We start from the raw sequence: 20,572 nt of genomic DNA on the forward strand, positions 1-20,572 counted from the left end.
TATTTGGAAAAAAATGCATAATTTATTTGTACAATATTTCACAATTGAATTTTACAGTTTATAAAAGATACAAAACAGAAGACGAACAGTGGTCACATAAATAAAAAGAAGCACGAAAGAAGGAACACATTCTCGCTGTGATAATGCTTTTTAAAATCCGGCTTGGGGAGCAGCCACCTGGCAGTGCCATGCGGAACGGAATGCCCCTGGGGACACCACTGCCACTGAGGCAGGTGGAGTGGGAGCATCCTATGAAGAGGCTGGACCGCCTTCCATTTCAAGGTGAGGTCCCAGCAGGAGAATCATTCATTCCATTCTTGCAAACCGGTGTGCTGGAGAGGAGGGCCTCGGGGAAAGCAGGTCATGCAGCAGAAGCATTTACACTTCACTCTTGGCAGTTTGAGCGTGGCGCTTCCCTCCCGGGGAACCTAAGGGGCTGGAAGGGGCCACAGGGAGTCCAAAACAGGCCTTCTCTCTGTCGCAAGCACGGGCACTGTTCTTCAGCAGCGTCATTACAGTACCTTCACTTAGGAGCCAGTCACTTTGTAAAGGCAGCTCTAGTCGGCCACCGCTCACACTTGGCAAGGACAGCAAGAGTGTCAAAGAGGCAAATGCAGGAACGCCTTGGGCATCGCAGCCGAGATCCCAGGAGCACTGAGGTAGTAACTTGTAGAAACATTACAGGAAACGACGCGTCGTCAATCCCGCATCCCTGATTTCCCCAGGCGATCTCAATTCCCACGTGGTTCAGAGGCCCCCAGAGGGTCAGCATGGACCCCACCTAGGTGGCCCCCTGGGAGGACCACAGGGGTGTGCACAATCTCAAAGGAGGCAGGAAGAGGGACAGGGAGGAGGGTGGAGATTAAGGTTGGTCTCCCTGGGCGAGCCCCCTCAACACGCAGTGGCCACCTGTCCCGGCCGTGTGCAGGGGTGAGCGTGTCTGCAGCGGCTCCCATGCTCCCAGGGCTCCATGGACACTCTCACCCCGCAAGAAGAAAAGGAGGTTTGAGATGTCCTGACAACTGACTATCAAGTCATGGCCCGTAAAGGGCTGGTCCCTTTATTTCCAGCCACCATCCGGGGCTGCTAAGAAGGCAGTAAAAGGGATCAGTGAAAACCCTGGAGGGGAGGCAGGCCCTGGGGCTGCCGGGGGACCCCTGCAGGTCCCACCTGGCTTCTCCCATTCCATCTCAAGCCGTCCAGCAGCCGAGAAGTCACCATCCTATGAGCATCTAAAGGTGGCCCCCGGAATGGGCTCACAAGGAAGATCCCCTGGGGCAGACTCCATCCCTCTGCTCAGCATCGGCCCTGGAGGCCACACCAGCCAGGCCATCACTCCGTCTGGACAAGGAGTCAGGGAGCGTGGGCCCGGGGAGGAGCCCCTGTGGCCTGCACAGAACTGTGGAGAGTGCCAAGGACAGAGAAGTTCATTATTTAATAAAAATGAGAGGATCTTTGAATCATTGCTAAAAATACATTATGCACAGGGAATTAAAAACCAGCCCCTTCATTTTCTTGTGGAATGGCGTCGAGGACAAAGGCCACACGGGTTAGCTGTTCGCCTGTTCAAAAAGGAAAAAAAAATGACATTATTTTCTCAAGACAAAGGCAGACAATTATTTTTCTCTCCTAGATTGGCATGAGGCCCTTACACCCAAATCAGCAAGCCCAGCAGGACAGAGGAATGTGTTTTCCTACGGCATGAAGGGCCTGGAGTGGGGCTGACAATGGAGGGGAAGGGGCTCAGGGCAACAGAATAGCGTGGGCGAAGGCCTAGAGAGAACAGGGAGAACGGGGCGTGTGGGATCCAGCCATTTAGCACAGCTTTGTGCGGGAAAATCAAGCTTGTGTTAGCCACTGAAACACATTGTGTTTAATTGGTCCTTGCTTTCTACTCCACCATCTCTCCTGCACCCGGTCCTTTCGCTCCACGCTCCGGCCATGCTGGGCCACTGGCTCATCACACTGTGCCCGTCTGCTGTCTCATGTCCTGGAGAGACAGTCCACCCCTTGGCCTATCTCGCCTCCCTCGAGGTGTCTGGAGCATCTTCCCCTCCCGGGCATGCCCAACCCCACAGGCTTTCCTCCACCATGCAGGCCCCCACAGCGCAGCTGGGGTCGTCTATTTCCAGCGCCCGGCCCTTGGCCAGGTGCAGACTGGCCTGCCCCTGTGGTCACTTGAAGGTAATAGTTGCCGTGGTTCCATCTGGGGGTGACGCGGGCCAGCCTCGTTGGGCGATGCCCTGTGGTTCTGACCCTCCCTCTACAGACTGGGCGCCTCTGCAGACTTGAAAGAAGACAGAAGAGAACTTTGTCTTTCATCAGGAGCCCAGTCCCAGAAGGGGCAGAAATCTGTCAAAGCTGCCAGCCCTGATGCCCCTGAGGGGCAGAGAGCTGGTCCTCACCACGGTCCGGGCAGCGCCCAAGGAAAGGGCTCTGCTAAGCAGTACCAGTCAGGTTGGGAGTCCGGGAGGGCAGGGCCGCAGGGCACCCTTGGACCGTTCCCATCGTCCCAGGCTTTCCTTGGACCAGAGAAGCACGGCTGCTCCTCCGCCCCAGGGCACACTCAATGGCCCAGAAAAGGAGGGGGCACCGTCACCACTCAACTGGCTGACCTGCGTCGCTCTGCTCTCAGCCCACACTCATCGATGAGGTCTAGGTGGGTGAACAGAGCCAGCTGAGCCAGAATTAAGTGTGGTCAGCAGGGCACAAGGAAGCCCACACACAGTTAGCCCTGGACCCCAGATCTTTTCATCCAAGCACCACGGGGCAGCGGGCAAGTGATGCTGGTCAGCAGTGATGGGTGGGCCTTGGAGGGACGGGGAAGAGGATGCTGACGCAAACCCACAGCCACGGGAGGCAGAGTTTGCATCCCGCCGAGGGGTGGTCAGCAGTCAGCTCAGGACCACACCCCGCAGACATCTGGGCTTTGACGCCGCAAGTTGAAGAACTCAGTCAGAAGGAGGACGGGAGAGTTACCCTCATCTCTTGGTAGATCCAGTCTGTGAACACTGTCACGTTCCCGTACACTCCCGGTCTGTTCATCTTGGCACATCCGGATCCCCAGCTCGTGTCCCCAATCAGCCACCAGATGCTACTCTTCAGAGTGACCAGAGGACCTCCACTGTCACCCTGGGGAACACAGCAAGTTACAGAGCAGAAGTTCAAGCAACCAGTGCACCCTATGGACCCTGACCAGAGGGTGGGGGTCGGGGTGGGGGCTTGGGGGGAGGTTAGGAGCCGGTGTGTGGGTTTCAAGTCTCCTCCAACGAGGTAATAGAAACATGATCCCCAAAAGAGACTACGCTGGTGACACATTTTAGTCTATATCAGCTGAGAGTTACCAAATAAGTTTTTGTCCGTATTTTAAAATGTCAAAATACTTATTTCTGTTCCACCGACACTTTGATAAAATAGAAGCCTTCCAGAGGAAGCAGCGATGTGCAGGCAGCGCTGGTTAGCACCAGATGCCTTCACACCGTCAGTAGCCATCACTTCCCACAGCTGTCCCAGAGCTGGCCCGGCGTCCCAGGGACATGGAACCCTGTCCCTCATTGGGGGAGGGGGAGGGTTCTCCTCATGGACTCACAGAAACTAGTCAAGGCCCAAGGGTTGAATAAAAACTTGCCATTACCTGGCAGGAATCGACTTTCCCCTCCAGATACCCGGCGCAGATCATGGCGGGCGTGATGAGATCGTTGTAGATGAACTTGTTGTTGCATTGCTCGGGCTCGATCAGGGGGACCATGGCGGCGTTCAGCAGCTCTGAGGTTTTCCCTAAGACAGAGGACACCGGCCAGCTGTCAGTGCCGCGGCAGCTCTCACGGGAAGAGGGGACTCCCTCCCGGAGATGTGCCACCGAGAGGCACTAGACAGGGGGCCACGTGCCCCACGCCCTCCTCCCAGGCAGCTCTAGAGCTCAGTGTCAAGGAAAAGACTCCCTGCCTCTGGAGCCATGGAACCCCGTCTGCTCCAGAATCATCCGCTCTCATCACCCGACCATCGGTTCCGTAGGATCGACTTTCCTCATTTTCGCTCCCTCTTCACTGGACGGTTCCCCAAGCATCCAAGGGGCTCCGGTGTCTCCTGCCTTATACAGACCGACCTTTCTCGATCCCACACCATCCTCCACATACTGTCTCACTTCTCAGCTCCCCTGCGCATTAAAATGCCTCTAACAAATTACCCACACCTGCTGTCTCTACTGCCTCCCTCCCATCCTGCATCCTCCACCTGGACACCTTCTAGGCACCACAGGCTTAACCTCCTATCACAGAGCCTGTCATCGGGCCCTCCTCCATGCCGGTCCTCCCCACCCCGTATTCCCTGGCTCAGATCACAAAGCCAGAAGCCCTCCTTCCTTCATTTCTCACTCTCCCCGCAGCTGGCATTCACTCCATCGGCAGATCTGGCTGCTCCATCCAAAATGCGCCTGCTCTCTCCACCTGCACGCCCGCCACCCTGGGCCGCCACCTTGTCTTGAAGGACCACGGCAATGTGCCCTCGCTGTCGTGTTCGGAATACTCTCGCCCCCGCCCTCTCCGTGTCCCCCACGCAGCCATCAGATCATGTCACTCTCCTGTTTAAAAACTTCTGACAGCTCCTTTTCTCACACGAAACAGAAGCCAGTATCCTCACTACAGACTACGAGGCCGCTGGCTCACCATCCTCCAGTCACACTGGCCCTTTATTCCTTAAACAGACTGGTCATTCAGATCTCAGCTCAAACGTCACCTCCTCCAAGAAGCCTTCCCTGACAACACTGGCTCTCATAACGCCCCGCTGTTTGAAAGCACCTAGTTCAGTCATTCGTTTCTTGTTTGCCTGACCCCTCCATGCCCTCAGCCATCGGCAGGGCAAGGAGAATTCCTGAGGGCAGAACTCTGTCCTATTCTGTTCGTGGCTGCAATCTCAGCTCGGGGCAGATGCTCCACAAATATTCGCTGATTTTCCCTTTTGCCTTGGCTGCCGGGAAGCCCTGCTCACAACCATAAGCTTCAACCACAGTAACCTACTTTTGACCAGATGCCAGGATCCCCAGCACCCCCAGCGCTCTCTGCCCAGATCATGCGGTCCTTGGACTTTTCACCTTGTTTTACAGGATCTGTGTGTGTGCCCCAAGCACTTTTTGGGAGAAGGATGTAAACGGTATATAAAATGCATCTTTGTACCACTCAGCACTTCCACATTTCATACAAGTGGAATAGCCAGCATCCCTTCCTTCGAAAAATATTCTCTAGGATGAAAGCAAATCAGAAGTGAAGGAAGCTGTGGGGGCCTGCGGCCGGGGAATCTAATTCCTCGCCCATAGCTGTGGCGTCAGGGCCAACGGGTAAGAGCTCAGACAGCCTGCAGATGGCCATCTGGGGGCACACAAGACGATCTTCCTGAGTCCATCACCCCTCAGCCACCAAGGGGCAGGTGGACTTCTAGGGTGGCCCATTAGCAACGACAGGATGCAGAGCAATATCATACCTCTCACATCTATAAGGCCTGTGTGGTTCAAAAAGCAGTTGCCACATGTTGTTCTATTTCATTTTTTTTTTTTTTTTTTTTGAGGAAGATTAGCCCTGAGCTAGGGTCTACTGCCAATCCTTCTCTTTTTACTGAGGAAGACTGGCCCTGAGCTAACATCCGTGCCCATCTTCCTCTACTTTATATGTGGAACGCCTTCCACAGCATGGCTTGCCAAGCGGCGCCATGTCCGCACCTAGGATCCGAACTGGCTAACCCCGGGCCACCAAAGCGTAATGTGTGCACTTAACCACTGCGCCACCGGGCCGGCCCTGTTCTATTTGATCTTAATACGAACCTTGTGTGTTACGTACGGTAGGTACAATTTTCCCCATTTAACAGATGGGGAAACAGAGGCACAAAGACTGGGCAACTTGCCCACAGTCATCCAATAATTCAGTGGTAGAACCAGGACTGAAACCCGACCTCCCACTTCTGAATCTAATGCTCTGTCCCGTGGGACCTGCAGACCGCAGTGCCCAGGAGCCCCACCTTTCTCGTAGGTGGCGCCCCACCCGGAGATCCAGCAGGACTGTTTCGGCTCCAGCCTCATGCCCGGGTTCGGCAGACACACTGGTTTCACTCTGTCTGTTTCAAGAAGAGAACACACCGTGAGCTGTTCTGGTCTAACGGAAGGCCTCTGAAGACAGTCTCCCCTGCACCTTCCCCACGTGGCATCGCCGGGCCTGAGACCACCACCACCCCGCCCAAGGAAAGTTCCGGATGCCAACGTGCCCTGGCACTCCCACTGTCCCTGCCCGGCCCCTCCTCCTAACAGCAAGACATCCCCCTCTGGAAATTATGCTACTTATCGCTGGAATTATTGGCTAACTCTGCTTCTGAAAATACATAATTAACTTTTTTTTAACTCAAATCTTCAAAAAATAGAAATTAAAAATACACAAGGTCTCCAGGTGGCAGAGGGCGGAAAAGACACACATGTGGGCGCTTCCGGCTCCCCACTCGGAGGCCCGTGTTGGAGACGACCTCCAAGAATTGTTTCTCCCATGTCTATATTGTTTCCCTGACTTCACTGCAAACACCTTGAGGGGGGAGGTGAGATTTTGCTTCTTCTGTCCCCTTGTGGGGCTGGAACATTCCGGACCCGCTGATGGACCAGATCGAGGCTCAAATAAGAGGCTATGGGAAGTCACGTTTATTTTAAATTGTTATTACTTTAAAGTATCTCATTTTCAGAATTTACGTGAAAAAATAAAGTATCTTTACAAATCATAGATCAGTAGTTCTCAAGTGGAGGTGATTTTGCCCCCAGGGGACGTCTAGCAATGTCTGGAGACATCTTGCTTGTCGCAGTTGGGAGGTGCTCCTGGTATCTAGCGGGTGGAAGCCAAGGACGCTGTTCAATATGCTACAATACGTAGGACAAAACCCCCACAACAAAGAATGACTTGACCCCAAATGTCAGTAGCGCTGTGGGTGAGAAACCTTTTCTCGACTTTCCCATGTTTTCACCAAATCGTCCCTCTCTACAGTGGAGGAAAAGCACAGCGGTCACTGCTTCCCTCAACACGCCACAGGCACATTTTTGGGTGAGGTCCTCTGCCGAGCCCTGTTCTATCAGCCACCCCTCCTGCCCGCACCCTAACCCAACTCAAATTCCTTCCTTCCGTTCGTCACGGCACAAGTTTTAATCCCTCCTCCTTAAGATTTGGTGGAAGTCATTCACACACCCGGAGCCGCATGAAGAAAGATAAGTACCGTTAAAAGTCAGAGGGGCCTCAAGCTTCATCAGAGCAATGTCATTGTTCTTGGTCTTGGAATCGTAATTCGGATGAGCAATCACTTTTCCCACTCGGTGTCCATTTTCGTAGAACATTAAAGATTGGCTCAAAATGCCTGCGAAGGCTGTCCAGTACCGGGGGCTGTTAAGCGGCCTGGAAGACAAAGGTGAGCCCCACTCAGCGTCTCTGAGCCACAAACACAAAACACTCATTCCGATCATCTTCAAAGGAACTAAGACGGAGCCGCAGGTCCCAGAGGTGACACGACTCACCAGGAGCCACATGGCAAGACTGGCGAGGACGTGGCTCAGGCTCTTCTCTCTCCCTCTCTCACCGTGGCCTCATCCCCCCCCCAGCCCTCTGCCCAGCTCATGCTTTGAATCCCGCCCCTCCTATGCTTCTGCGCCAGCCCACAAGCCCTCACAGTTCCAGGAACACGTTTTCTTGGGCCTCAATGCCTCCCTGAGGTTTCAAACTCTTTTCTGGCAGGACTGGGTCTGTCTTACTTACCACTATATGCTGGAGCATTCCTGGCACACAGTAGGTGCTTAATAAATGTGCAGTGATGAACAGACCAGGTCTAACAGCCATCAAGGCATTGCCTTATCTGGGTGTTTCCCTTTAAGAGGATCCCCAATCCTCAAGCTGTCAGAGGGGGTGGATGGAGGGAAGGGAGCCCCCTTGGGGAACAAACACCGCTTCCTTCTGCCTTCACAGGCCCCCTCGGGAGGGGCAGGCACACCTGGCCGACAGGTGCAAACACCACCATCAGACACCTTGAGTGCACTGTCGGAAGCCACACAGCCGGGGAAGGGCGGGGCCAGGAGCCGAGCCAGGACCGGCCGCACTCTAACCCAGAAAAAATAGCTCTGATCAGTGAGGTTTCCTCCAAAGCAGGTATGTGACCCAAACACTCTACGTTTAAGAAAAAAAGAGGGGAGACGGTATCTTCCACAAAAGCCAAGGCGGTAAATAATGGCTTCCCCCATCCCTCCCTCCTCGTCTGTGTGGGCAACCCTGTGGCCGAGGACACTTAGCTAGGGCCACAGAGAACCTTCTGCTAGGACAGGGTGAGGTCCCTGAGCGTGTATGTATGTGCTATCTCCAAAGACAAGCATCCAGGAGGGACCAGAACTCCCAAGATGGCAGGGGCTCCAAGAGGGGTGGGACTGAGCTGAGAAGACAGCGGGCCAGAAGGAATTCTGCTCACAGCAACCCCCCAGTCCACACTGCATCCCTGTGCCCAGAACCCTGCATGCAGTGGATGCCGAATGCATGCCAAATGGAGAAGGGTCTTGGCCTCACTTCACCAGTGTTAGCTCACCTGAAGCGGGTACCATTAGAATCCCTACTTACACCCAAGGCAACCGGAGCTTGAAGAGCTCAAAGACTTGGCTCCACGTCACCTTGGCCACACAGCCCCCTCCAAGCCCAGGAGCCCTCGCCCCCCAGCACCCTCGCCCACCCTGTGGACTTACGGCTCCACGCAGTGGGCGGCGGTCACGATCCACTCGGGGGTGATGATGGAGCCTCCGCAGACGTGGACATCCTGGACGTGCAGACTGACCTGCCAGGGCCACTCCCCCAGGGCCGCGTTCGCCCCGCCCACAATCCGGCTCTGTTGTTTCGAGGAGACCCCGCACTCTGAAGGCGACAGGCGCGACCGTGAGCAGAAGCAGAGCGGCCCTGCCCCGGGCCTGCCCGCAGCATCCACCCAGGCTGGCTTTTGCCCAGAGGTCCCACCAGGCTGGTGGGCAACTGTAGCTACCTGTTGTTCCTGTCTGTTTGGGGTCTGGTCTCTTTTCGGCTGAGGGGAGGAGAGGATGCTCCTCTGCCCCGCCCACCCCACCCCGCCTCAGGCCCCCAGGAAGCACCACTTCTGCTGGCACGGTGTGATTCCAGATCCCCAGGTTCGGGTCCTGGATAACAAGGCCCCGGGGTGTCCGTGAGTCCTGGAGGGACTGAATGCTCAGGGGCCCTAAGATTCCTGAACGAAGGAAAGGAGGGCTTTCCTCCTGTGTGCTGGTCTCACCCCCCACGAGGTGGGAGGTGTGGGTCAGAAGGCGGGGCGGGCATCCCGCTGTCTTGGTACCTAAAGAAGCTGGAATGGAGCCTGGTTGGGAAGCTACTGCGGGACCCCACCCGGGAGCGTCTGCTAGTTTCCCCTCTTCAAACTGAAAAGCTGAGCTTCAGGACCAAGATCTCTATGGGAACAAGACGGGGCCGTCCGTCCCAGAGAAGGAAGCACAGGGACGATGCTTTCCATATTGATAAAAGGTTTGCAAACTGAGCTACCCAAACACAGGGATGAGGACACCCACAGGGCCTCCAGCTCCACCTGAGGGGGGAGCCCAAGAGTGGAGCCCGGTCAGTTTCTTGAGCTTGCCTGTCCTCAATGGGACGGCTGCTTCTTGGACCCAAGGGTGAAGGTGTCTCAAGTACATCAAATTGAAGAAAGGAGCTCCTTGGGCAGAGCTGGGGTACCGAGACGGCATGAGGCCTTTGGGCACAACCCATCCCACCTCCTTTTCTCTCCACATCCCCCAGAGACACAGGGGGATGCGCTGCTGAAGGTACGGAATGCTTCCTATTTAGAAACACAAAAAGGAGAACTGAGAATCACTTACCTATACAGCGTAAAGAAACCACTTTTTTTGAAGAACAGACATCACTATAAAAAAAGAGGGAAAATTCCGGTCACAAGACATGAAGGAGACTCAACTCTCAAAATACTTAGAAATGAGTATTTCATTCTAGTGTTCTCACTCCCCTGCCTCCCCAGATGTTGAAGGGTCCATGACTGAAGACTCGAATAAGGAGAGTAAATCTATATGGGGACGGTGGTAAAGAGAAGACACTGAGTCAGAGTACAGGGTTCAAATCCCAGCTGGGTGAACTTCGGCAAGTTACTTAACCTCTCTGTGCTTCAGTTTCCCCATCTGTAGAATGGGCTAATAAAAGCACTACCTCATAGGGTGGTTGTGAGAGTAAGCACACAATAATGTCAGCTACTGTTTTTATTCTTGGCATTTAAAATCATCCTCTAATTTTGTAAGGAAGCCATTTGTACACTTTCGGTTTCCTGTGACTGCTTTCCATTTATTGCACAGAAAATGATACAATCATTCATTTGCTGCAGAGCAGAAGAAAAGAAAATTTACTCATTTGGGACATAAACATTCGAAATTACGGATGAAAAAGAAAATAACCAATGCGAGCTGTTGTAGAGCAGATTTTCCCCTAATATACTGAGGAGGAGGGAAGCAACCCCCGACATCCTGGCATTCACAGCTGGCCATGCGCTCTGTGGAGCACAAACAATGTCACAGAGCATCCACACTGGGCCAGACCCCTGTTACATGACACCAACAAGCCCACTGCAGGAGTCTGTCCGAACCACACGGTGCCCAACAGCCCCCTCTGCTGGCCAACATGAGGGACCACGGCTTCTTTGCTCGTCACCGCTGTAGCCTGGCTTCACCCAGCCCGCCTTCTAGAAAAAAAGCATTAAGACCCCAGTCACAGCTCACCCTCGCTTCCTGACAGCATCCAGTCCGGAGCAACGCCCTGCTTCCCTGAATCTTCCCCCAAATGATGCTACATGAGCCCAAGTCCTATAAGAAGTCCCTTCCGACACCCTCGTACTGAGATGCCCCATGGTTCCAAGGACATGGTGTGTCTTGGTGGTCTTTGGCTGAGGGGCATGGGCAATGCCAAGAGAAGACATGTCCCACTAAGAAAAGATGTTTTCTAAGAATTAGAAAGTCAGTTCTCTACATGGAGGCGCCAGTGTGCAGTCACCAGCTCCCGGGCACCCAGAGGTCACTCAGAGGAACCCAAGAGGAGCCGAGAGATTTAGGTATCAAAGGGCAACTTCTGGAAGCAAAAAGGAAAGAAGTCTCCCCGCCCCCTCTACCCCCACCATGTACACAGGACCCCACGTGCGAGGCAATGGCCTCCAAACCCTGCAGCCACCTTGTGAGTTCCTAAGGCCCTTGCCAGAGACGGCAGCCTCCCCTCCCCGTGTAACCCAGAAAGACAGAGAAATACTCAGCGTTGACCGAGAGCCTGGGCGGCTGTGTTTAGCTTCCCAGCGGGCCAACCGCAGCCCGGCTGTTTTGATGGGCACACCTGGCTGTGCACGCCCCTCCTCCTGGGCTCACCCCGTCACATTCCTGGGGACAGCCAGGCTCCGTGGCGGCTGGGCAGAAGTCAGCCCCCCAGAGACCTCAGCTGGCGGCCACCAGGAATGCAATCCTGCTTCCGGCCTCCCACTCACAGGAAAGGAGGGGCGGCATGGTGAGCTCATCCTCCCCTAAAAAGCAGCACCTGGCACCTGGCCCACGGCAGCGAGGTGATGGCCGGGCCGGCCACCTGCAGATGAGTGACAGGGACCTGGGAGCTGAGGAAGCCTTTTCGAGAAGGACACTGTGTGTCTTTCACATTAAAGAACATTCAGATGATAATGATGATCCGAGGGAGACTGCAAACATTTTAAACGCATGCAAAGCAAACGAGGAGTGTCAGCCCACCGCTCTCCCCAGCCTCCGAACCAGTTAAGCCATCAACCCTGGGACCTGTTGTTCTGGTTCATTTCCACACACTGGACACACAGTGACCCGCCCAGGGCTGCAACTTGGCTTCAAAGTACAAGAAATGTCAGCTGAACTGAACTAGGCGGTCGCTGCCAGGCCGCCGGAACGCCGCCCACCCCTCGCACGGCATCATCTGATACTACGTCCTGGGGCAGAGGGACCAAGCATCCTGGCTGCCTGGGACTGAGGGGGCTCCTGGGAAGCAGAATTTCCAGTGCTGAAACTAAGTCCCGGGCGACCAGGATGGTTGATCACCCCGGTTGGGACCACAAAGCTCTCTTGGATTCCTAGAGACACACTCTGACACACAGTAGGTACATCTCTATGTCTGAAGAGTAAAGAAAAACCCATAAAGTGGATCTCAATGTTGCAGCGTCATCCAGTGCCCTCGAGGGCACGGGCAGAGGGCACAACCGAAATGGCAGATAATCCTCAGCTGCTTTCCGAGAATGAACCCCGAGCTGCTCAGAGCAATGAGTCCTGCTCAGCATCCAGGCTCCTCCCACTTGGGATGGTGATTCCCCACTCTGTCTCCTACTCATTCTCATCATAAAATTTTTCAAAGGAAAAAAGAAAATCAGTAAATACCTATGGTACAGTTTTTTATAGAGATCGATATTGTCGGCACTTGTGTTCAGCTTCATAAATCTTGTGGCCCCGCTGTCATCCTTTATTCCTTGGCTGGAATAAAAACTATTCCTAAAAAGACAGAAAATCTTATTTAAAACAATGGTTAAGCCATAAGCAATCACAAATCGTCTGCTATCTCATAACGCTTCTCATCAATGACGTTCAGGTTAAGAGGGACACCTTAGCATTTTGGAAAACAAAATCCCAAATTCTAATCAAGCGACGCTGTGTCATAATCATTTCTCAATCCGATAACCCGGAAGTGTCAGGTAAAAGTCCTCTGTCAGTGGGGTTTCTAATCTAGTTTGGGTTAGGATAAAGAAACGATGAGGATAGGGATGTGCCAGCATGTAGCATCTAACAAAATTTACAGATGTTAAGATGCCCCAGTTGTAAAATACAGCTAAGATGCCAACTGTCTTATCAAGTGGTAATTCATTTTGAAAACTGGCCTATAGGGAGAGCATTCTAGAAGTGCACAGAAGTCACATGGGGGCACTCCAAGGAAGAGAAGGTGGCGGTAAAGTCACACGGCCTTTCCCCATGAGGCCAGAGGGCTGCCAAGCTCTCCCCAGAGGTGCTCTGGTGAGCCCCGGGGTGGGACTCACTGAAGGGACGGTCCTACCTGCCTCTCGCACTGATGCTGTGGCCGCAGGCAGGAAGGAATTCCCTTACATAGAAATCTGACGATAAAGCGTCTCCTTCAAAAGCCGTCAGCGCCTCCCGCACGCGGGCAGAGGAGGCTGTGCAGGATCTGATCCCTCTGACCTTCCCCCGGTCCTCCCCACTCCCCCCCAGCCCCAGCCCCACCCAGGGAGGGCAGTGGCGTGAAGGCTTCAACCCTGCCTGGAGGCCCCGCAGGAGAAGAGCCACTCAAGGCCCTCAGCCAGCACCCTGGATGCTGGTGATCAAGGCACTGGACAGTCCCGAGTAACCAGGAGTGGATGGAGGCCCAGGAGGAGGCAGGGCTGGGCGGCGGCTGGCCACACACACTAGACACCCGGGAGCGAGCCGGTGGGGGAAATATGGTGGGCACGAGCTGCACCTGCTGGTTTCCCCATCGGCTTAGGGAAGGAGAGCTGTCCGAGGTGTTCGCGTGCAGCCCCGCCCCCGGGGTCGCGGGGCTCCAAACTCACCCATAGCCCATGTCACGGCACACGGCTCTCCCATAGCTCTCGCTCCAGTCGTCTTCACACACGGGGTGCCAGGACTTCCTCTGGGACGAGTACACCTGGAGGATGAAGTTCAGTCCATACAGGCGAACTGCAGGAGGGAGAGGTTCCGTGAGTCTCCGGGGTCGTTCCACCTGCTCTGGACCCCCCCTGCCCCGGGACACCAGGGCTCGGGAGGTGGCGGCCCCAGGTTCCCCCTTCCCCACGAGCACCGACCCCACACGAGGGATGCTGCGAATCTATTCTTTCTCCTATAAAAAGTGCTCTTTACCCCAAAGAATTGAAAACAGGTGTTCAGACAAACACCTGTACACAGACGTTCCTTAGCAGCGTTACTCACAATAGCCGAAAGGTGGGAACAACCCAGAAGCCCAGCAACAGACAAATGAACAAGGTATGGTCTATCCACACAACGGGATGTTATTCTGCCGTAAGAGGGGATGAAGTCCTGACACACTATGACACACATGAGCCTCGAAGACGCCTCACTGAGTGAAAGACGCCAGACACGAGGCCCACATCCTGCATAGTCCCATTTCCATGAAACGTCTGGAGTGGGAATCCCACAGAGACAGAAAATAGAACAGTGGCTACTTAGGGCCTGGGGTGAGGGGGTGCGGAAGGAGGGGTGAGGGGGCCATGGCTCAGGATTTCCTTATGATGCGATGCAAATATTCTGAAAGTGACTGTGGTGATGGCTGCACGTATCTGTGAATATACAAAAACCACTGAAGTGTACACTTTAAAAAGATGAATTTTACCGTATGCGAATTATATCTCAATACAAGTATTTTAGAAAAAATAGATGAATAAGATCAACGATTTTTGGAAAAATGCTCCTGAAACAATCACTTTGTGGGGCCAGCCTAGTGGCGTAGTGGTTGAGTTCGTGCACTCTGCTTCGGCAGCCCGGGGTTCGCGGGTTCAGATCCCAGGCGTGGACCTAGCACAGCTCATCAAGCCATGCTGTGGCAGCGTCCCACATAAAATAGAGGAAGATGGGCACAGATGTTAGCTCAGCGACAGTCTTCCTCAAGCAAAAAGAGGAAGATTGGCAACAGATGTTAGCTCAGGGCCGCTCTTCCTCACCCACACACAAAACAACAAAAAATCAATTACTTTGTGACCCTCTCTTGCCCAAAGCCTGGGTCCTGGCAGAGTGCCCAGAGACAGGGCAGGTCCCCTGGTGTAGACTCTGCCACTGAAAGTATCAACATTTTGCCCAAACAACCCCAGCCGTTGCGTTTAAAGAGATAGAACTTCATGAATATAGTTTAAGCCCCCTTCCTAGCCTGTCTGTTTCTCTCTCTCCCTCGAGGTAACCACAGTCCAGAATTCTGAGAACTTCACCCTATGGGAGAACGCATCGAGCGGTGTACTCACAGAGCGGAATCCTATCCAACTGGAGGATTAACCAGAGGGTCATGTGTTAACATGAACCATCTTGAAAACAGCGTTGCATAAAAGAGGGCAAATTGCTAAGTGTTGTGTTCCATGTGACATCACTTCCGTAAAGTCTAAAAGTATGCAAAACCGTGCTCTGTGGTTTTGGGGGGAATACACGTGGCTTAAATTTTAAAATGAGGACCTGGTTATCTCAGACCTCAGTGTCACCTCCCATCTGTGGCCCCTGAGTCACTGGACGGTTTGCCAAACATCTCGGGGCTCGTTCCTCCATGAAATGACCAGCCTTGGTCTGGTTACTTCCTGATGCTTCTGCGATGAGTGACTATACGTGAGCTGGCCATGTGTTTGGTGCGGGGATAAACAAACTGTGGTCCATCCAAATAATGGGCTATTAGCGCTAGAAAGAAGTGAGCTATGAAGCCAGGCAGAGGCACGCAGGAACCTTAAATGCATGTGATGAAGTGAAAGAAGTCAGTCTGAAAAGGCTACATACTGTATGATTCCATCTCTATGACATTCTGGAAAAAGCAAGATTCTGGAGACAGTAAAAGTCCAGGGCTTGCCAGGGCTGGGGCTGGAGGGCTGAATAGGCAGAGGACAGAGGACTTTTAGGGCAATGAAATTCCTCTCCACGATCTTAGAATGATGGCTACATTATACATTTGTCCAAACCTACCGTCCACATGCAAACATCTTATACATTTTTCCACAACACCAAGCGTGAACCCTAATGTCACTTAAGGACTTTAGTTAATAATAATGTATCAATATCAGCTCATCAATTGTAATGAATGTGCCACACCTAATTTAAGATGATAAAAATAGGGACCACTGTGTGCAGGGGGATGGGAACTCCGTACTGTCTGCTCGATTTTCTGTGCGTCTAAAAAATAAAGCTTATTACATTTTTTAAAGTAACTATAATCAAATATATTTCCAAAGATAAAACTGACACTGTGACATGGTAGAGAGGGAGGGAAACATTTCCTTCTTGATTTGTGGATAATTTTAGGGATTTCTTTTCCTTCCAACTACGTGCAGTCAAGTGCTAATGAGGAAAAGGTGAGGGTGGATGCCCCAGAGAGCTGGAAACGGTCTCACGCAGTTCTTTTTGTGTGTGTGTTAGGAATTTTTTTCAGCTTTATTGAGGTATAAGTGACAAGTAAAAATTGTATATATTTAAGGTGTACAACTTGGTGCTTTGATGTATGTTTACATTGTGAAATGATCACCACAATCAAGCTGATTAACATATCCAGCACCTCACATAGTTACCATTTTCTTTTCTTTCCTTTTTTTTGTGTGTGGTGAGAACACTCAAGCTCTGCCCTCTTAGCAAATTTCAAGTGTACAAGACAGTACGTTAACTGCGTCTCCTCAAGCGGCCACAGAAAGCATAACAATGGATGTAGGAAGTGAACTAAGGTTAAGAATATACATGTACCCTTGGGAAGAAAGCTCTACACACATTCTTGAACGCTTTCCATAGGACAGGCAATGATCACTAGCGTCAGAAGCTATGCATTTCAATCGAAAATAATTTCCACTCGACAAGGTGGACAAATTAAAAGCACATCCCACGTGTGCTCTGATCCGATACAGAATACACACACAATGTCATGTTCATCTACTTTGTTTCGTGTGAACCACCAGTGTTGAAATTAGATGATACCAAATTGCGGACGGACTAGCAAACCACAAAGTCACAAAGCCTCTGACCCAGCGGTTTTCCTTCTGGAACGTTTCCTACTGATTTGCTCACGTGCTTGGAGCATGTGTGTTACAGCCAACGGTGGGCAGAGCCTGAATGTGCCCCAAGAAGGGGCTGGTTCAACAACGGCACGTCCACACAGAGGGGCACCGAGTGTGAAGCAGAGGGAAAGGGGGAGAAGATGGTGTCCCCACGGGAGATGACTTCCAGGATATGTCATCGAGCCTGTGGAGTCACCTGGATGATGACCATTGGGTAATGGAGGATTAAGAACGCAAACACATATTTGTTTTTTATGCAAAAACTCTCTGGAAGGAGAAGCAAGAAATTCATATTATTTGCCCCTAAAAAAAAAACGTGATTGGCTGGTGAAGAGGCGTGTGTGTATATGAGTGTGTGCGGTGTGTGTGTGTGTATGAGTGTGCATGAATGTGTATGTTGTATGACAGTGTGTGGGAGGGATGTGTATATGAGAGTCTGTGTGGTGTGTATGAGTGTGTATGTGTGTGAGTGTATATATGAGTGTGTGCATGTGCATGCGTGTGAGTTAGAAAAACAACCCAGTTCTTTCCTCCTCTCCGTCTTTGTTTCTTGTGTGTCTCCATTACTCTCACACAGAACACTTCACTTCTGACACTTCTGGTCACCAAATGTGTGGGGGTTTTCCTCACACCAAGCAATTCTCCACGACACCAGCTCGGTGTCCTACAATTTAATTCTGACGCTCTTTACCTGGAGCTAGCGTCAGATCCCACAGGTTAAGGGCTCCCATCCCACGTCAGACGCCAGTCACACGTCCAGGTTGTCACCTGTGCTTCTGACGGACCAGCTATAGATCAGAGTTCCCACAACTTCCTCCCCAGGTCCACTGAATTCGCATGAGCGATTTGCAGAGCTCGGTAAAACCGTTTACTGTTCACCAGTTTTTAATGAAAGGAGGTGATAGAGGATACAGGTGAGCACCCAGAGGGAAGAGGTGTGTGGGGCGAGGCATGTGGGCAGGGGGCGGAGCTTCCACGTCCTCTCCGGCTGCTCTCCCAGCACCTCCACCTGTTCACCAGCCCAGAAGCTCTCTGAACCCTATCCTACTGGGATTTATGGAGGCCCCATCATGTGGGCAGGATGGATCATTAACTCCATTTTCAGCCCTTCTTTTTCAACATCATGGGGGGCGGGGCCAAAAATTCCAAGCTTCTAATCGTGGCTTGTTCTTTCTGGTGACAAGCCCCCAACCAGGAGCCACCCAGGAGCCCACCCAGAGTCGCCTCATTAGAACAAAAGACGGTCCTGTCACCCAGGAAATTCCATGGGTTTCAGGAGCTCTGCGCCAGGAACGGGGGTGGAGACCAAGATGTATTTTCTATCTCAGAGTACGTGAGTGTGTGTGGTGTGTGAGTGTGTACATGAGAGTGTGTGTGTGTGTCAGTGGAGTGGAGGAGGTGAGATTTTTCACTGCATACCCTTCAGTACTTCCTGAATGTTCTTCTATTTGAGTATATTAACTCTTAAGGTATTTGAATAAACACAACTTAAATGTTAAGAAGAAAGAGAGAGAGAGAGACTCTCCAGGTACCATAACGAGTTTGTCTTGCTGGAGTTTATTCTTTGCATTAAAAGCCATTCCATCTGATATCTTAAGCACACCTGCTCAGCTTCAAAAACTGCCTACTTTATTTAAGAAAATAGTGACAAATATATCATGACCAAAATAAAGGCAAGGCATGATGTGGAAAGTTTAAAGAGTGAGTGAGTCACTTCCAAGTGCAAACACTCCAGGGACACACGAGAGGCTGGGCCCTGGGAGCCCATGGGACAGACAGCAAGCATCGACCACAGAGGCGCAGGTGGAGACCGGGGCCCCGGCTTCCTCCCCCAGGATCCCACGAGCCGGGACCCACAACAGACACAGGTGTCACGACCTGGAAATGAGGACAAGCCGGCAAAGAAACCTCCCCAAGATGACCCGCAGAGAAGGGTCACCAGGAAGCAGCACACTGACTTTCTCCAGCATCAACTGTATCCAAAGTTATCAGTTCACAGAGGATACGACAGGGGTGTGGGGGTGAGAGATGCCAGCACTGCTCTCATAGTCAAGCATCATTTTTGTTGTTACTGCCCCTTTACTACCCTTGAAATCACCTTCAAAATGTAATAGAACATAAAAAAAGCAAGTCCGGTGCCCACTCTGTGACCATAGATACATTTAACTTTAAAGGCGGTTTGTTTTGAAAGTAACATAACGCCTTCCAACTCCACATGTTAAACAGTTTGCTCATGTGAATTGCCGTGCGGTGATGTCTTGTGGCAGTTGGGAGCACACACGTCCAACTGACCCCTGACCCTGTTGTCTCCTTCCCACCTGCTGTGTGACGCCGGGTCAGGAGCGCATCCCCTCTGAGCCTCATTATCTGAAAATTGGGGTTAGACCCGAGGCTCACCCTCTAGGTAGGGATTCAATGACGTAATGGATCGACCTGCCAGACAAAGGCCTGGCACTGTCAGGCCCCACATACGGGTAGAGCGGGCACCTTCCAAGGCCGGGTGCACAGCCCCGCATGCGCAGTCCTGCCACTCACCACACCGGTTCTCGTCCTCCCCGTTGGGGCAGTGCAGGATCCCGTCGCACCACTGGGAGGCACTGGTGCAGATTCCTGAGTTGCCACACTCTATCCGGGACCCCATGCACTTGTTCTCCACTTGCAGAGACAGGAGGGAGACACCAGTCAGGCTGAGAGACCAAGAAAACCTCCCGGTGCCCAGCAGGAGGTCATGGTCCACCCTCCGAGTGCCATGGAACAAGAAGAAAGAACCCTTTTCCCCCTTCATTTTAACAAGGAGGGGATGCGTCCTTGCCACCAACATATATCAAAGGAAACAGGGCTGGCAGTCAGCAACAGAGAACCCCCGGGGGACATTACTTCGGGGGGCCAGTGGGAAGGACTCCCAGCGTGGCGTGGGGCAGCACTCCTATTTCCTCCTCACCACACAAGCGACTTCTGTGATCCATAAACATCGTGAGCCAGCACTGCCTCCGGCTGATGGAAAAGCCTGGGCTGTGATCACAGGAGGTGGCACGGGACGGCACGCACACCCTGGCCCGCAGCAGCCACTGCGGTAACCCAGATACAGGGGACCAGGTGTGGCCCCAAGTTGGGGAACTCATGCTCACGAGTGCCAGGTGGCACCTAGTGCCCCAAAGCACTTGGTAAACTGCAAATGCTTCTCCCGCCGTGTGTGGGTACTACCCAAATGGCACGGATTCTGACAACCCACAGATTGAGGAAGCACGCAGGCGAGATTTAACCCACTGCTTCCAAGAATGGTTATCCACGCTTCACCACGACCCAACGGAAGGCAGGAGAAGCCAGCTCGTTCAGAAAGAGAGACTTCAGGAAGGACGGTGGGTGGTCCCCCAGCCCAGGGAGCAGGACCACGGCATGCTCAGCACGCTGCGACTTCGCCCTTGTGCTTCCGGCGGCTGCTCTGAACTTACCGAACTTCCAGAGCAGGATGGCGGCCACCACGAGCACCACGAGCAGGAGCCCCAGGTTGAGGAGGATGCACAGCACTTTCTTAGTCTCTGCGGGAGAAGAGGTGAGCATACGGCTTAGCTGCAGAGTCTTTTAGAAGTTACGCTCTCCAATTTTATCCACTGCTTTTAAAGTATGGCACATGGGGAAATAATTCCTTAAACACTTAAAAATGGGACTTTTAAGAACGTATCCTGGGAGGTCTGTCTTCTTCTGTAACAGTAAACTTTATGCTTTTTGGAGAACAAAATCAAGGACAAAATGATAGGAA

The 20,572-nt window shown here is 52.6% G+C and overlaps 1 protein-coding gene across 5 annotated transcripts in view; it reads right to left on the minus strand.

Annotated features, from left to right (window-relative positions):
- Window positions 1–20,572, minus strand: part of TMPRSS2 (transmembrane serine protease 2) — a 33,393-nt gene continuing 12,821 nt past the window's right edge. For 3 of the 5 annotated variants that reach the window (XM_005606160.4, XM_023630207.2, XM_014736385.3), the window contains exons 4-14: window positions 20,265–20,351; window positions 19,348–19,467; window positions 13,618–13,744; window positions 12,440–12,550; window positions 9,884–9,927; window positions 8,735–8,900; window positions 7,234–7,409; window positions 6,007–6,102; window positions 3,635–3,777; window positions 2,980–3,132; window positions 1–1,562 (exon numbers count right to left, since the gene is read on the minus strand). In XM_005606160.4, coding sequence (XP_005606217.2) covers window positions 1,551–1,562; window positions 2,980–3,132; window positions 3,635–3,777; window positions 6,007–6,102; window positions 7,234–7,409; window positions 8,735–8,900; window positions 9,884–9,927; window positions 12,440–12,550; window positions 13,618–13,744; window positions 19,348–19,467; window positions 20,265–20,351 — 1,235 coding nt within the window. In that variant the 3' untranslated portion in view covers window positions 1–1,550. The remainder of the gene's footprint in view (window positions 1,563–2,979; window positions 3,133–3,634; window positions 3,778–6,006; window positions 6,103–7,233; window positions 7,410–8,734; window positions 8,901–9,883; window positions 9,928–12,439; window positions 12,551–13,617; window positions 13,745–19,347; window positions 19,468–20,264; window positions 20,352–20,572) is intronic. The other 2 variants (XM_070252589.1, XM_070252590.1) reach the window with 1 other exon arrangement.

The sequence above is a fragment of the Equus caballus genome, chromosome 26 (genome assembly GCF_041296265.1).
Source record: "Equus caballus isolate H_3958 breed thoroughbred chromosome 26, TB-T2T, whole genome shotgun sequence".
Classification (NCBI taxonomy): Eukaryota; Metazoa; Chordata; class Mammalia; order Perissodactyla; family Equidae; genus Equus; species Equus caballus.